The sequence below is a fragment of the Pyrus communis genome, chromosome 8 (genome assembly GCF_041283825.1).
Source record: "Pyrus communis isolate YQ-2024b chromosome 8, ASM4128382v1, whole genome shotgun sequence".
In the NCBI taxonomy this organism is placed as follows: Eukaryota; Viridiplantae; Streptophyta; class Magnoliopsida; order Rosales; family Rosaceae; genus Pyrus; species Pyrus communis.
Genome location: NC_142572.1, coordinates 22248487 through 22264917, shown reverse-complemented (window position 1 = coordinate 22264917; position 16431 = coordinate 22248487). Strand labels below are relative to the sequence as shown.

General features: G+C 35.0%; 1 protein-coding gene and 1 long non-coding RNA gene across 2 annotated transcripts; one reads left to right on the top strand and one right to left on the bottom strand.

Moving 5' to 3' along the window:
• Positions 1-5419: 5419 nt before the first annotated feature.
• On the top strand, positions 5420-8127 carry LOC148695365 (uncharacterized). The gene is made up of 3 exons (XR_015965149.1): positions 5420-5833; positions 6520-6578; positions 7925-8127. It is a non-coding gene; the product is annotated as an uncharacterized LOC148695365 (long non-coding RNA).
• Positions 8128-12714: 4587 nt separating this feature from the next.
• LOC137717654 (bZIP transcription factor 44) lies at positions 12715-14229 on the bottom strand. The gene is made up of 2 exons (XM_068457078.2): positions 13793-14229; positions 12715-13650 (listed from the first exon to the last, which is right to left on the bottom strand). The coding sequence occupies exon 2, from the start codon at positions 13630-13632 to the stop codon at positions 13159-13161; it is 474 nt and encodes a 157-aa protein (XP_068313179.2). The 5' UTR covers positions 13633-13650; positions 13793-14229; the 3' UTR covers positions 12715-13158.
• Between the last annotated feature and the right edge of the window lie 2202 nt (positions 14230-16431).

Below are 16431 nucleotides of genomic sequence, written 5' to 3'. Positions count from 1 at the left end.
ATTTCCAGACAAAAATTTTCGTTAAGTTTGTAATCTACAATTGCTATAGAACAGCTCCACATTACGATAAACATCCATCTCTATTATGCAATCAATTACTAGAATATTGTCGACCAATTAAAGGGCCTACTTGAGTGCGTAAGATACGCTTATCCGCTTCAATTTGCTTCTCGCCCGTCCTCTTAACCTGTCTGTCCTCCTGCTTAAAGCTCAAGACGGGTCCACACTTTTGTTTGCCGAGGTAACTGGTATTCCATTTGTGCCGATGCAACCTAGAAGATCACGATTGAAATATTGTCAGCATGATAATTCTGAAAAATTTGTATTTTGTTGTTACGTTACTAGTTACTACGACTGTACCAAGTAAGCTGTTGCCGTATATTCAAATATAACGAAACAAATTATTACTTAGAATTATAAGCACAATGATAAATTGCCTGTACAGCTGCTTCATGTGTTGCAGCCCGCTGGTTAAACTATCCAGAACGAGGGCAGTGAAATCACAAACTCTAACCTCCCCACCAAAAGCCTTTTTCCAAATTGCGCAAACGCCTAGTAACATTTGAATACGAAGACAAAAACTTTAAACATTGTAGTGCTTGAAAGGTTCTTGGAGAAAATAAAATTTAAACGGAAAAATCTCCGTAGGTCTCAAATCAAAGCTAAAGAGAAGAGAGTTCAATTCTAATCCAAATCATCCAACAGGCACAGCCGCACAACAAATTGATAGATGCGGGGGAAAGGGAGTCAGTATCGGCAAAATAAAACTGCGCAACTCATGCAAATCAGTCTACAGTGACCATAAGCATGTACGTAATAACTATAAAGTCATGTTTCATACCCTGCTGAGAGCTCATCATCAAATATCACATTCTCAACTCCCGAAGCGTTAATTTTGCTCTTGATTTCTGCAACCTTGCCGGATCTAATGTATGTCCTCGAGTTTGGAGAAACGAGTCTGCATTACTTATAGGCATTAGCAATTTGAAGATAGGTGATCAGCATCAAATAATTGAGCACACATTGACACAAACTAGCAACTAGGTTGGACAGCACTACACTAGCAAAGAACATGAAAGCATCGAAGACTAATCACTTTTTATGCGTGGAACCAACAACCATAAGTCCAGCAGTATCAGCTAGCTGAGTCAATTCCTTGAGTGATTTCTCCACGCCAAACAAATCCGCTGTATTGCGCTTATGCTCAACACCCACAATGTAAGCTTTAATTTTCTTCGAAAACCTGGCGAAAAATGGCAATGAAGAAACACAAAAGAGATTGCTCAGCCTTAAAAGAGATTGTTCGTATTGAAGCAGCAAACAGCTGACAAAAATGCCGATTCCAATCACCAAAACTTCGTTCATTCCAACTGCCATCTTTGATCGATCCACAAACAAACTATATATATATATATATATATATGTATGTATGTATGTATGTATGTATGTATGTATGTATGTATGTATATGTAACCTTAACCTTTCACTATCATCTCCAAATACAAATCCATTTATATTACAACATTGAGCCTATTACGCATTCAATTCGTACGTTTTGATTCGCTTCTCCAAATGCCATATGATATTTCAATAACTAATTATCACATTTATTGAATAATTATTATTGAAAATATTCCTTATTCTTCTATGCTTGTGTATTTCAACTCATAATCGGGTCAATTTCTGAAATCACATTAATTTCTAATAATTTTGTACCATTTGAGAAATATCATTGAATGGATGATTATTGAAATTTTGTAATGATTTTATACCATTTTCTGAACCAACGATATTTTACACTAAAGAGGTAAGGAAGTGGGCTAAACCTCATAATGAGCTAGCTATAATAATATGGTTCAAATTCACTTTTGGCGAGAGCCGAGCCTAACACCTCTTACTTACAAGTGAAGATGAGTACCACTAGACCGTAGTACTAAGTTGACGTCAAACACTTGACCATTGCCAATGCGGGAATTGGTTTTCCATGAGACGCCGTGTGGTGCCCCTCGTGAGTGGGTGTTTTGGAGAATATAGTCTCACACATCGGCAATTGTGTTTCCTTGTAGTTCATTTAGTTTTTCATTTTTTACTCTAAATTTTTTAGTTTTAAGACATGAATGTTTGCTTAGATGTGTTGGATGATATTGGTTTATATGAAGCATGTTACATGATATATGTTGTGTGTATTTTGTGCTGTAGTGATTAGTGAGTGAGTGTGTTGACTATTTAAATGACCTTGTGATGCTAAAATTTAAGAAAATTTCGTTTTGGCTTCGTTTCGAGATTTGCTCATAGTAGTGTATTATTATAAATTAGTTGTTTTTGCAGCAAAAGTTAAGCTTCATGTGAAGCACAAAGCAGTGTCATTGGAACATACACATAAGGTGACACCTTTATTTCATTAACTCGTCTCACGATGGTGTCTCGTGTGATTGTGGAGATCTACATTTGTGGTTATGGAGTCTGCAGGCATTGGATTGGTTTGTAGGCCTTGTTAGCTCAATGTGAACGGTTATATCTATAACTTTGCATTTTTTAAAACGGTCATAACTATGAATTTTAAATGGACGGGTCCGTACTCGCAAATATTTTGCACATCTCTACCTGCGGCCAAAAACATAAAGAGCGGGCCTCATTGTAAATTACATACCTACGTGGTTTGGTTGAGGCAAAGAAACTTATTTGCACCTAGGTGCAACTAGGGTCGGGACAACCTGAATCCCTTATACTCAACTAGATTTTTAAACTTGATGGGAGAGTCAGAATTAACTAAAAACGTGCTCGAAGCCAACCCCACCTTAATTTCATTTTTGTTGGGCTGGAGTTGGGTTGATGTCTTAGCTAGCCTTTACTTACCTATGGCATTCAAATCCAACTCGATCTACAGCCTGAGTAAATACTACGAGAAGATCTTATGTGCATGAAATTTCTTCTCATGGTTAGGGCTTGCAAATGGATGATGAGGTGTCCATTGTTGCCTATACCCAAGGAAGATGATCCTTTTCGGATTCACTTTGTGAGGATTCTACGGATTCTCATATCTTAATTGTTCATCATGCATCGTGCAATTAGTTTTTGTCAGATATTATTTGTGTTTAATTTTAAATAATAAAAAAAAATCAAATGATTTTTTAACACACTATACACGATAAATGCTTAAGGTATAAAGATCTTTAAGATCTTCACAAAGTAGATTATGATGGAATCCAATTCCTAGAAAAACCAATATCGTGTAGATTATAAAACCATTAATATATGTGATGATGTAAGATGACGTTTCTAGAAAAGAAAACATTACATATTACATGGAACAGTGTCGATGACTTCAATTATGTAAGCATTAACCTAATAAAAATTTTGGTTGAATTAACATTGTCCCTAATAAAGATAAAATATAAATATTATAAAATAATAATTATAATATTAAACATAAAATGTTTGTGCTCTGATTTTTAATATTTTATCCAATTAGTTGGGCATGTCATTTTTAGTCTCACACCACACACAGTGTTTTTGTGTTGCCCTTCATGCTTGCAACGTTGCAATCCATTTGAAAAAGACTTATTTATCGATTTGTCATACGAACTTGTATAGGGCTGGTAATTTTTTTCCTAGCATTAGATTTTGAAATTTTTTATCCAATTTCCATCCATCTTGATCACGTGAACAATACATAGTAAATGTATGAGGGCAAAAGGATAAGTTTGTTTTGATAAATTGAGCACAAAGGCAAGACTTTGCAACTTCTAATTGTACTCTCATGGCTAATTCAAACATAAAGTTTACAAAATCAGCTAGGGGAAAAGAAGAATAAGAAATGAAAAAAAAATTGTTGTCCACATTGTGGATAAAGTAAAATAATTCCGCATTGTGGATAAAGTTACTTTATTGCCCTCAAACATTTGTCATATGATCAAAATAGATTGAAAATTGTATTGAAATTTCCAAAATCTAAGAGAGAAATTTTCACTAATTATTAAAGCTCATGAGGCTATCGGTTAAAATTAAAATTTAAAGAGAAAATTAACAACTCCTTATAAATTCGAAAAATAAAAAAAAATCGACAAATACGGTAAATACCTTTTGAAGAAAAAGCAGACAAATTGGAAAAACCCAATAAAACCAAATCTTACGTCGGATGAGGTGGCCACTACGTCATTTTCATGAAATTAGTTTAATGGGCTAAAAGAATCGAATGCGAGTTCCTAAGTAGTGGGGTGGAAATGTATGGTTGGGTTTTATATCACGTAATGTAAAACCTAACTTGTATAAATTCAAATTAAAATAGACACACTAGTAAATTAGTAATTGATTTGAATATTGGTTACATTACACTAGATAAATCTTAGAGCATTAATTCTAAGGTGGAATGGTCGTGCACATGCATTTTCTTTTACATTTACTATCATCTTATTGCGTGAACAACACGTTTTCATTTACGAAATATGATAAGTTTAGTCATTTATTTTTACAATTTAACTTCTCTCAATTCAAGGAACTAAAAGTTGATTTTTTTGAAGTGTTAATAACAACTCCTTATATACGTCATATCCTACTAAAGGTTTTTTTGTTCTTAGAGGAAATGTGGGATGCTTTAGAGCCTGTTTAGCATTTTAATTGAATTTTACTTTTTGGACTCCAAAACAATTTTTTAGTTTTACACTTTGAATATTTGTTTGGTTGGACTTTTAAAAAAAAACTAAACACAAAACTAACTTAAAAATAGCCTACTTCTAACAAACACAAAAAGTGAGTTTTTTTTTGTTTTGTTTTTTTAACTCCAAAGTACTACTTTATCTCTCCTTTCTTCTCACTTCCGATCTGTTTTTGCTAACTCTCTATCTCAACCATATCTTTCTCTCCTCTTTTTATCTGCTCTATCCTTTCTTTCTCTCTCCTCCCTCCCGAATATCCCTCTCCTCTTTCTCTCTCATCTCCCTCTTCTCCGATGCTCTTTTTGGATTTCTTTGTCTGTCCAATTGAATTTAGTAATAATTTTCAAATTTACGGGGAGTTGGTGCAAGGTAATTTTTATTATTTTCTTTTTAACTATTAAAATTTAAATTTTGAATCTCATACCAAACATGTGACAACCCGTTCCAAATTTTACGTTTTTATTTTATTTAAAAAGCGTGAATTTACGAAATTGCCCTAGAGGCAAGGACTTTGACTTCTGTTAACCATCGTCTAGAGAGACGTATGACTTATTCTTTTAACATATTCTCGTAATACTCGTGGATGTGAACGCATAGGCGAAAGCCGTTTGCGAGTCCGGATTATAACGGTATAGTTACGGACGTTCGAAATTGGTTATTCAAGGTTTAGTGTTGATTAAATTAAATCCCCAATCAGAAATTGGTTATTTAAGGTGAAGCCCAATCAGAAAAAGGAAAGAAAAGAAAGAAAAAAAAAATCCCAGCTTTCCCGTGGGTTTTTCCCACTCGCGACCACCCACTTTCCAAGGCCGATTCCGGCCAACTCCGGTGGAGTTTTTCGATGCCACCACCACCATCTTGAAGCTCTCATTCCCCTCTACAAAACCCACCCAAGAACCACCTTGATTAACCATGGTATGAGGCGGTTTGAGGCCACGAAAGTTGACGAAAATCAATGGTGCTCCGGCCACCCTTCTCGATTTTCCGGCAAATCGGCAAAGCAATGGCCGATGCCACCACTTGGGCTTTGTAGCCCATCATCCCAGGAGAAAAACCCAACCAACCTTGACCCCGTTGGACCACCGTAGACGACGAATCGATGTCGGGAAGTTTTAGGCACCCGCCGGCTTCGTGGGCAAACTTTACCATCTTCCGTCCACTTTTGGACTTCGTGGCAGGTATGAAAGTTGCTCCACTCACTGAGATCTTCATTTTTGTGAAGTTTGAGAATTTTTGGAAATAGTTGAATTTTCCGGCGAGTCGGGGCGGCCGACCGCCACCCGCGGCGGCGCGTGGCCAGTGGGCCGCCAATGCTATTTTTAAGCTATGTCAAATGTCTTGAATTCAGTTTTATCATTTGAATGACGTAGGTTGATAGTTGGAACCTAAATTCATTACGATACGTTACTTGATAAAATGTGAATCGATGATCCGACCGTTGGATCGTCACCAAAATTGGATACATTATAATACGTAATATTTAAAGATTATAGGAATTTACGGATCGGGAATCCGACTTACGGATCTTCCTGAATTGGATTTGTAAGTTAGTAAAATAAATGTTCACGGCCACTTGTTTTAGGCAATTGGCGGAGATCTGACCGTTGGATCGTAATGAAATTTTAATATGTTATTCTAGAAACATATTGTGGATCGTTGGGAGTTGCGGATTGGAAATCTGATATGCGGATTTTCCGGGTCAAGTTATACAGGGTTGTAAACCCTACCGTCGATCTTTGATCGACGGTTGACTTGTGGTCAATGGGTATCAAACTATTTTAGAATGTCGTTGAGGTTGTGTTTTATGTGAATTACATATTCTACGGATAAGAGTTCTGAGATGTGATTTGATAATTGGTCACAGGGACCAATCATTCAGGACGTCTCGATGCGTGCGCTAGAGAATCATAGCGTGGACTCCAGGTGAGTGCATCTTTTCCTTTTTATCGTACATATTATTGAGAGTTCTATCGACACTTTTAAATTGATTAGGCATATTACTTTCATACATATTTATTGTGAATGCTTGAAGTACTATATGAACTACAAATGACTTGATCCATGTCTAGGGTACGTAGGCAGTCTAACGAGACGTTAGATGCAGCCATAAAATATTTGAGACAAAAGCCTTGCTTGGGAAATTGAGTAATGCGAAGGAAATTTGTAAAGGCAAGTTTTAGTTTTGTGAATTAGTTAGTTAAATTAGAGTTAATTAGGTTGTCATGGATAATTATCCCTGAAAATAAGTAGTTTGAGAGTAGGGCGTTACTGATTGTACACTTCACACCATATTGTTTATAATTGAAAATGCTACAACATGGTTAAGTAGTAGATTGCATCATGATATATCCATATGTATATTACTTGCATATAATTATTGGGAATGCTTTCAAGTGCAAAGGTGAACTCAGGACACCCAGGTAAGTTCAGGTGAGTTTATGGTAATAGTTGAATCGATTGCGTTATAGCATGACTACAGTTATGAGTTAGGCAACTCCGATATTGTCGTACTGGTTGTCATGAGTTGCACATGTTATATTGAAATGCATTGAGAGCTCATAAACCTGCACCCGGTGTTAGTGCTCCCGCCTGTGGCCAGGGCACAGTCATTCACGTGATGTTCACATCCCGCACCTTACGCTCACCTTGGATTCAAGGTAGGTGTACAATCCTGTCGTACAGACCACTTTAGGTGGTTCCGACTCGTAGGTGACCCGCGACTATTCGCCCAGTCTTCACGTGATCGTAGCACTTGAGCGTATTTATTTACACCCAGTCCTGTCGTACAGACCACTTTAGGTGATTCCGACTCGTGTGCAGGTATACTTATTGAGCTATTGGCTAGCCAGGATTGATGAGATATGGATAAGTCGTACAGGTCACTATAGGTGACTCCGACTTATATGCTAGCCATGATTGATGAGATATTGATAAGTCGTACAGGTCATTATAGGTGACTCCGACTTATATGCTAGCCATGATTGATGAGATATGGATAAGATGTACAAGTCATTTTAGATGACTCTGACTGATATATCACTTTGTATTGATTTAGTTCATTTGGCCTACTTATTAATGTATGGTGGAGATGATGGCAAACCGTGGTTTTGGTCATTTCTGAGTATGGTTTGGATATATGTATATATGTTGTACTTTCTTATGGAAAACGATACGGGTTTTACATTTAGGGTCATTACTTTTTGAGAGGTAGTAACTTTGGGAAGCTTGGTTTTATTGCTTACTCACACCTTCTGTTTGGTGCCCTCCAGGTTTTAACTGCTGAGTTTGTATCGACAATAATCTGTGGCGAATCTTAGTGTTGATGGATATTTTTGAGGGTATGATTCTTACCCACACTACTGTACCTTACTTATGCTCTGACATCGCGTGTGAAATGGGTTCGCTCCCACTCGTAGCGCACTCTGGTATTTAGACACTTTTAGATTCAAATTCATTCACTTTTTATACACTATCACATTTTATGGCTTCGTCACCTTCCAGGTGTCGGCCAGCACAGCTCGATTCAGGGTCCAAGTGGACTTTCTGGGTCAGGGTGTGTCAAAACAAGTTTTTTAATCTTAAAAAAAAAAATATTAAAGAAGTTCTTAAGAAATATTTTGAAAATTCTAATTTTTTTTTTATTACAATACCAAACAAGCCCTAATTGTCACATCCCCGCCTGGAGGGAACCACTTCCCGGGTCCGCTCCACCACTGTAGCACAATATTGTCCGCTTTGGGCCCCGACCACGCCCTCACGGTTTTGTTTCTGGGAACTCACACGAGAACTTCCCGATGGGTCACCCATCATGGGAATGCTCTCGCGCGCTACTCGTTTAACTTCGGAGTTCCGATGGATCCCGAAGCCAGTGAGCTCCCAAAAGACCTCGTGCTTGGTAGGGATGAGAATATACATATAAGGATCACTCCCCTGGGCGATGTGGGATGTCACAATCCACCCCCTTAAGGGCTTGACGTCCTCGTCGGCACACACGCAACCAGGGTTAGGCTCTGATACCAAATTGTCACATCCCGGTCCGGGGGGAACCACTTCCCAGGTCCGCTCCACCACCGTAGCACGATATTGTCCACTTTGGGCCCCGACCACGCCCTCACAATTTTGTTTCTGGGAACTCACACGAGAACTTCCCGATGGGTCACCCATTTTGGGAATGCTCTCGCGCACTACTCGCTTAACTTCGGAGTTCCGATGGAACCCAAAGCCAGTGAGCTCCCAAAAGGCCTCGTGCTAGGTAGGGATGTGAATATACATATAAGAATCACTCATCTAGACGATGTGGGATGTCACACTGATATTCTAATTTGCATGCATGTCATAACAACCGCTGGTTTATACTCTGCCTTAGCTTCTTTCTTTTTTTGTAATTTACCATTTTTTATAAAATGTAAACAACGATTAAAAATCCTTTCTTACAAGTAGATTTTGTTGCATTTGTAATCATGAAATTATATTCTTGATTGATAATGCTTCTCGTTCCATTTGATTAATCAAATATTTATTACCTTCAATCAGCCATTAATTTATACAAATTACTGGCTTCCCACTACACCAAAAGTCGTCTAATATGATGGGGAAAATGACAGTCTCCATTTTCTGAACTCACTCGTGGCTTTTAAATGCTTTCATCATCTTCCTAATCCATTGTTTAAACTTTAATTAATTTCTTAATCCATTGTTTAAACGTTAATTAATTACAATGTTCTACAACATTCTATTTGAAAAATAACACTTAGAAATTGGAAAGGCGTGACAAATGATTTCATCATCCTTTTTTGTTTTTTTTGTTTCCTCTTTTAGATATTCCACCATTGTTAAATTTATTGTCGACCTAATCAAGCCACTCACTTCACTTCTTTTTATGACCCTATTTAATTTCATTATTATTTACTTTTGGCATAATTTGAATTTATATTGTAAAAAAGAATTAGGTTAAGGCATATAATAGTAATTAAAATAATTTAGTATCGAATTCGTAATATACCAAATTCAAATTACAAGTGAAAAACAATATTATTATATCGTAGTACTAAGAGACGGCATTAGACTTGTTAATATATTAGATTTTGAACCAAATCCGATTTGAATACGATGCAATTAATATGATATGGATCCCGACTTCCAATCCAATTATCCGAATAAAATCCGAATCCAATAATCCGATTATAAATAGATCAAAATTGATCCGATCCGATAATAATATGATCTGTTTATAAGTCTAGACGCCATCATAATATTGAGATTACAATACAATATAAATAACATATATAGAGCTGTAGAATTAAACTTTAATTACTACTGGTTTTATCTTTGGTTAAATTGAAAGGATGAAAGCTCCTTCCCTCTTGTTGTAGTTTTCTTGTTTTCTTTTTCTATAAATAATTAATGAAAGGAACAAAGAAAAGAAGTAGCATCCCACACACTATATCAAAATATTTTGATATATGTAGAAATTTCCTGTATAATTAAGTGTTTAATAAATTAAAATAAAACAAAGGGGACATTCCATGTCAACCCATGTTAATCGAGCAAACATGCCAAACAAGTACAACACATCATGTACTTGATTGTCCTCTCCATATGTAGGCTGTGTGACAAAAAAGAAAATAAAATCTGGGATTTCCTACTTGCTTCTGAGGAATCTGGCGTATGCCAGAGTTTTTTTAGGAACTAATGGTGGCTTCGCCACTTCAATTCATCTTTTAGGATTGAAAAGATTCACATAGGTATTTTAATATTTTTCTGATCATCATGGTGTGATTTATTAACATTAAAAATTAAATTCAGATCATGCTGTGTAGAATACATACATGAAATTCGTTGTTGACTACTGTGTCACCTCATGATTGTTGCATGTGCTCAAGTTTGAAGTTCTTACTTTACCTACCGCCAATTCCAATTTTGTCCTGCTGGTTTATATTATGGTCCGATCAAAGTTTGTTGAGGTTATAGGTGCATCATGAAGTATTATGAGTGAAAAAGTCACAAAATTACGTGATGTTATTAATTTAAAAATTATATTAAGTATTGATGAACGTTAAAGTTAAAATGTCATACAAATAGAATATGATATTGATAAATATATCTAATATTCCTGGAAATTGTCAATGTCATATATCAATTATATGTTTTTTAAAAAGCATTTCAAGTGCGTTTTTATTAAAGATTGTTTTCAAATATATTTTTCCTAAAAACGTTTACAGTTATTCTAAAAGCACTTTCAAACGAATCATAAATCAAAAATAAATTGAACCAAGGCAAAATCATTGGCCAAATAATCAAATTGGAGCTATTAGCCAGCACCAATTGGCACAACTATCCAAACATGGGAAAAGAGGTCGAGGAGAAAGGGATAATTTTTTCATATTTTTCTCTACTAAAATAACTTTTTTTTTGGTCTCCTATGGTAGTTATTTATCATATTATTAACATATATATCACCAAGAACAAAGCAGTTAAATATGCATGAAATTGTAGAATAGTGAATTGTTTTTAACTTCATTTTGTTTATTGGGAGTGTGCCCCCATATTGTTTTGTGATTAGATTCACATAAACCCTCTGTCAATCTGGAAATCCATCGATCTAATTCTTTAAAATATTCAAAATACCTAATAAACTATTTAAAACAAGCCAAAAGAAGAATCGAGATCTCTTAGGATCTCGAAGCTTACTAGCGCGTCCAGAGATCTGAACCGTTCAAGAGAGATTTGGACCCTTAATTTGTGAAGTGAAACCCATAAAATAAACTAATGAAAGTCGTATAATTTAAAATGAATGATCTAAATCTCTAGGTCCGTTGACTGCAGACACAGAGATCCACAGAAGATTTCAATTTCCAAAGGAAAAACTTTATTTGAATGTGCATAGAATCTCCACCACCGGTATTTGAACGTTCGAGTAATTTAATGTTTTATAAAATAATGAATTATACAGCACCAATGGGGGACCAAAAACAGATCAATAGATAGAAAATTCATTTAATATGAAGCAAAGCATCTCTGTCTTCTTTTCTTGAGGAAGATAACATGGCGTAGGCGCAGGAGAACCTCAAGTTCTGGATCTTTATTTTCTCTTTTGGAATCTTTTATTTGCATAATTTCATCAACACAACATTGGCTTTACATATTTTTAGACATTGTTAAATGTGATGAAGCTTTATATGTACATACTATTTGAAAGACACTTTATGGTGCTCATTTTGTAATTTTTTCAACTATCCAAACTGTTTATGCTTTAATATATCATTCATAGATCATCCTTGTAAAAAAATTAGACAAAACCATTATGACATCCAATTGTAGCAAAGAAAATAGATGAATATGATTTTTCTAAGAAACAGTAATATGACTTTCATTTAATCCAACGGTCAAATAGTTTTGAATGTGGGTGATTCCAGGTAAAGATGATCTTTGACGGAAGGCCTAAGCGATGAACTGCTGAATCGTTGAAATACGATGTAGAATCATTGAAATACGATGTAGAGTAAATCATACAAAAGATCTCTCAGATAAACTTAATTGAGGAATCCTTCAACCAAGAGGACTATATGCATGCACACAGAGAAGTGCTCGAATGCAATCCAATTGGTGACTTAACCACTCCATATCATGATATTAACCACATTTTTAACTATGTCGTCATTGAAATCTGGTCCTAGCAAAACTCGCTCAAATCATAAAAGCGTTTAGTTTTCTAACTGTGACCTAAATAAATAATCAAACACAATATTATTGATAAATTGTGAATGTACACGCCCTTAATCAATAAATCAAGACTAAACAATATGATTTTGTAGTGCCAATAATAATACACCATAATGCTAAAGCATTGAAAATTCAAGTAATAGACTATAGGAGAAACTAAATAACGTGTAGAAGTGTTCTAATTACTTGTTTCAACTTGCGAACTCTATGAAAGCAACCAAAACTTTCGGGGCTCGTTTGATAGGTCGGATGTGATTGAACGTATTTTATAAACATTTTGTGTGTTGATACTTGTTTAAGTCAAAATAAAAATAATACACAAACAAGTGGCAAGACATTTAAAGTCAATAGAGCAATTTACATCGATAATTTAGCATTCACACCGTAATACTCATTACAAATTCCAGAACCCACTTCTCTGGTCCCTCTCAATTTTGCCCATTTCCATCGCAGTCATCATATATTGGATTCTCCTAATATTAATATCTGATTACATAAACAAAACCAAGTTGTTCTTTCCTCCGCCAATCATTTGAGACTGTGATGCAATTCCAAACACCACCAACACCAAAGACTAGGCAACAAAACGAACTGACCAATCACCCCCTCTTACCTTACACTCAGAACGTCACTGTAACGGTGTTTATAACCAATAACATATTACCAAATGAGATAAGAGATAATTAAAATACATAATAGTAAGTTAAGGTTTTGAAATACCGAAACAGTGACATTGTGGTTAAAGGTAAAATTTTCTATTGTCATCGTTGCCATTGGTTAGTTAATAGTATTGGTCAAGCATGTCGGCAGTGGCCATGATTGGTTGGTTAACATAAAGCATGTTCCAAGGGTTTATGAAGTTGTTGTGATCGGCAACCGGGGTGGTTTCAAAGTCTCCGCCGTAACCGCCGCCGGCGTCGATGTAACCGAGGATCTCGTTGAGTGACTCCAGTCTCTGGCTGAGTTCCGCCATCTGCGCTTTCAAGACCGAGTTTTCCGACTCGACATTCATGTAGTGCTGGGTGGTGATGTTTATGCTGGTCAGGATTTGGTTGTTCTCCTTCCGCAGTTGGGTGACCTGCGCCGTCAGATCGTCCAGGTGTTGCTGCTTTCGCATCCGCGACCGCCGCGCCGATTCGCGGTTCGACTGCATCCGTTTTCTCTTTCTTTGATCCACCAGATGATGCAGATCCCCTTCGGAGCCAGAGTTCTGAAGCTGAGTGGAACCAGAGGAATTTCCGCTTGAAGAAGCCATAGAAACTTAGATTAAACCCTAAACACGAAGAACCAAATACTAATTATTCAGATAATTAAGCGCGATTATATATATATATATATATATATATATATATATATATATATATAATATAGGTATTAGGCTGTGCGGGGAGCTGATTTATGAGAAAACGTAAAACCAGTAGAGGAAGATGACGGAGAAAGATTGGACGAGGTGGGTTCTGCGCCGGAGGGAGGAATCTACCATAAACCCCGAACGGAGGATTTCACTGAGAACCGGCGACATGAATCTCAAACATTAAGATCCAGATTTTCAGCATTTAATTTTCCAGAGTTTTATTTTCTGAAACAGAGAAATAAATCTCAGCAGAAACGCAAAATTAAATTCAGATTTCAACTTCAAAGACTAATTGGATCAGAAAATATATGGGTTTTGGGTACAGGATCCAAAGACCCAAGATTCAACAGCAAAAACCCAGAAATGAAAACCCAAAATTAAGCAAAAATAAAAATAAAAAAACACCCAGAAATTCTTGGAAGAAAACACAACAGAGCCTCGGCCCTCAAGACAAAGAAAGAACTCAGGGGGAGAATTTAAGCTCTCAGAATGATCTGTAAACAAAAGAGGAGGAAGAGAAGAGAAGAGGAAGAGGTTTGCAATGGAATTGAGGGGTCAATTTATAGAAGGAAAATGCAATAAAATACTCCAAAAGGCGAAATCAAAGAAATTGGAAAATTGATTAAAAAATTAAAAATGAAGAAAAATAGAAAAAAAAGTTGGAAAAGTAAAGGGCTTTGGAATCTCATCCCAACTCTTCCACAAAATGGGTGCATTTTTACGCAACTTACTGTTGAATAAATTTAAATTTTATAATATATGTAATATTTATTACACATATTTTAAAATTTAAATTCGTCTAACTATGATAAAGAGGGTGATGAGTATTATCATCTAGTGAGGATGGTGAGTACAAATATTCCCTCTATAAATAGATAAATTATTCAATGCCTTGGAAACACGATTTGTATAATAAATATAATAATACAATTAATTAAAATTGTAAAAATAAAAAGAAAATTTTAACGAAAAGCTCTCGGTACTATTCACTTTACCGAAAAATTACATTTTTACACTAAAAATTCAATAATAGTATTATTCATTTTATCTTTTATTTTATCCTTATCGTTAAAACTCAAAATTTTCAAATAATTTTCATTAGTTAATATAAAATAAAATTTCTCACAATTATGTTATTACACTTTACGTATGGACCGTGTCCCGGCAAACTGAATATCTCTCCCGCAAATGAGGAAGGGTTTGTTGGGGGAGACGCTGGTAAGGCGTGTGAAGTATGTACGAAATTTCCAGAGCCGTCCAATTCCAGCTGGTGAGCAGAGAAACACTCATACATATATATATATATATATATATATATATATATATTTTTTTTTTTTTTTCTATAAAAATGTAATGATCCATTTTATGTTTTTTTTTTCTTTTTTTCTATTTTTTGGTTGAGAAAACTACCCGGTATATGACAGCATATTTTACTGTATAAATGTCATAATTTTTACAATTAATTTTTTTATCAGCATTTAATTACTTTAAAATTATTAATTTAGATATATTTTAACATTTTTTCGGTCAGAAGAGATATTTTAACATTTATTTTTGTTGAACAAATAATGGATAATTACTTAAAAAATATTTTAATACAGAGATGTTTTAACATTTATTTGTGTTGAACAGGTAATGGATTATAATAATAATAATTAGTAACTTCATAATAAATCGTCAATTTTATTGGATTAATTATCAACTAAAAGATTTTCCTTTTTGTCAAACAATAAATATTAGATTACGGAGTTTAAACACACGCCATGATGTAATAAAAATATTTTTCTTCACCACTGTAATAGAAGATCATTTGCATCGACTAAAAGATTTTCGGATCAAATAAATTTATTGATAATAAAAAAAAACGATGATTTTGTTTATTTAGTTTGTACATATTGTAATTTTTTTTACCTCTCTTTCACCGTCAGACTACCGGATGTAACCATTTCGGTAGAAAGTGACAGGTTGTGCCCTTTTTATTGATAAAGAATGTAACAAGTGACGCCTGACCGTAGCAGAAGGAATCTCAGGGACGGAGGTGGTATAAAAGTAGTAGGACAAGGACAATACCGTCTTTTAAAAATATTTTGTGTTGGGTTCAAATCTGAAAGGATTGTCAGCCCGTCACCTTCGTTTCCAACCATATAAAAGCCCTACAAATTATGTTTTACCAAAAAAAACAAAAAAAAAAGCCCTACAAATTATGTGTGTTTAAATTTACAAATTTAACCATGTTTGTGTAAATCTTATTGGGATTCTATGATATCTTTTAGATAGTTTCTGTTTGTATGTTCATACCTAAAGGATGCGAAATTTACTTTCTATAATACTATAAATGAAGCACAATGAGATGAGAAATCATCTCAGAATTCACCAAATTGTCCTCTTTGTTGCGCTAACTCTCTGCATCTCTCTATAATTCTTTAGTTAAATAGAGCTACAACATATATGATTATTTAAAAAAAATGGAATTAATGGAGCTTTATCTGAATGAAAATTAAAATTAAAAAAAAAAGGAAAAAGTTGGAAGCGACAGAGAGTGGAGGAGAAAAACTATGATTAAATGTGGGCGAGGGAAGACAAAAAACAGCAAAAAATTACTTTTATGATTTTTTTTTTTTTTTCATGATATTTCTTTCAGTTTACACATGGAATGGTTCGTTTGATTTTTGGCTGATAAAGAAGGCTTTATTAATAAAT

Bases quoted from the DNA above. Each gene is read 5' to 3' on its own strand.
- LOC137717654 (XM_068457078.2), bottom strand. From the start codon at position 13,632: ATGGCTTCTTCAAGCGGAAATTCCTCTGGTTCCACTCAGCTTCAGAAC.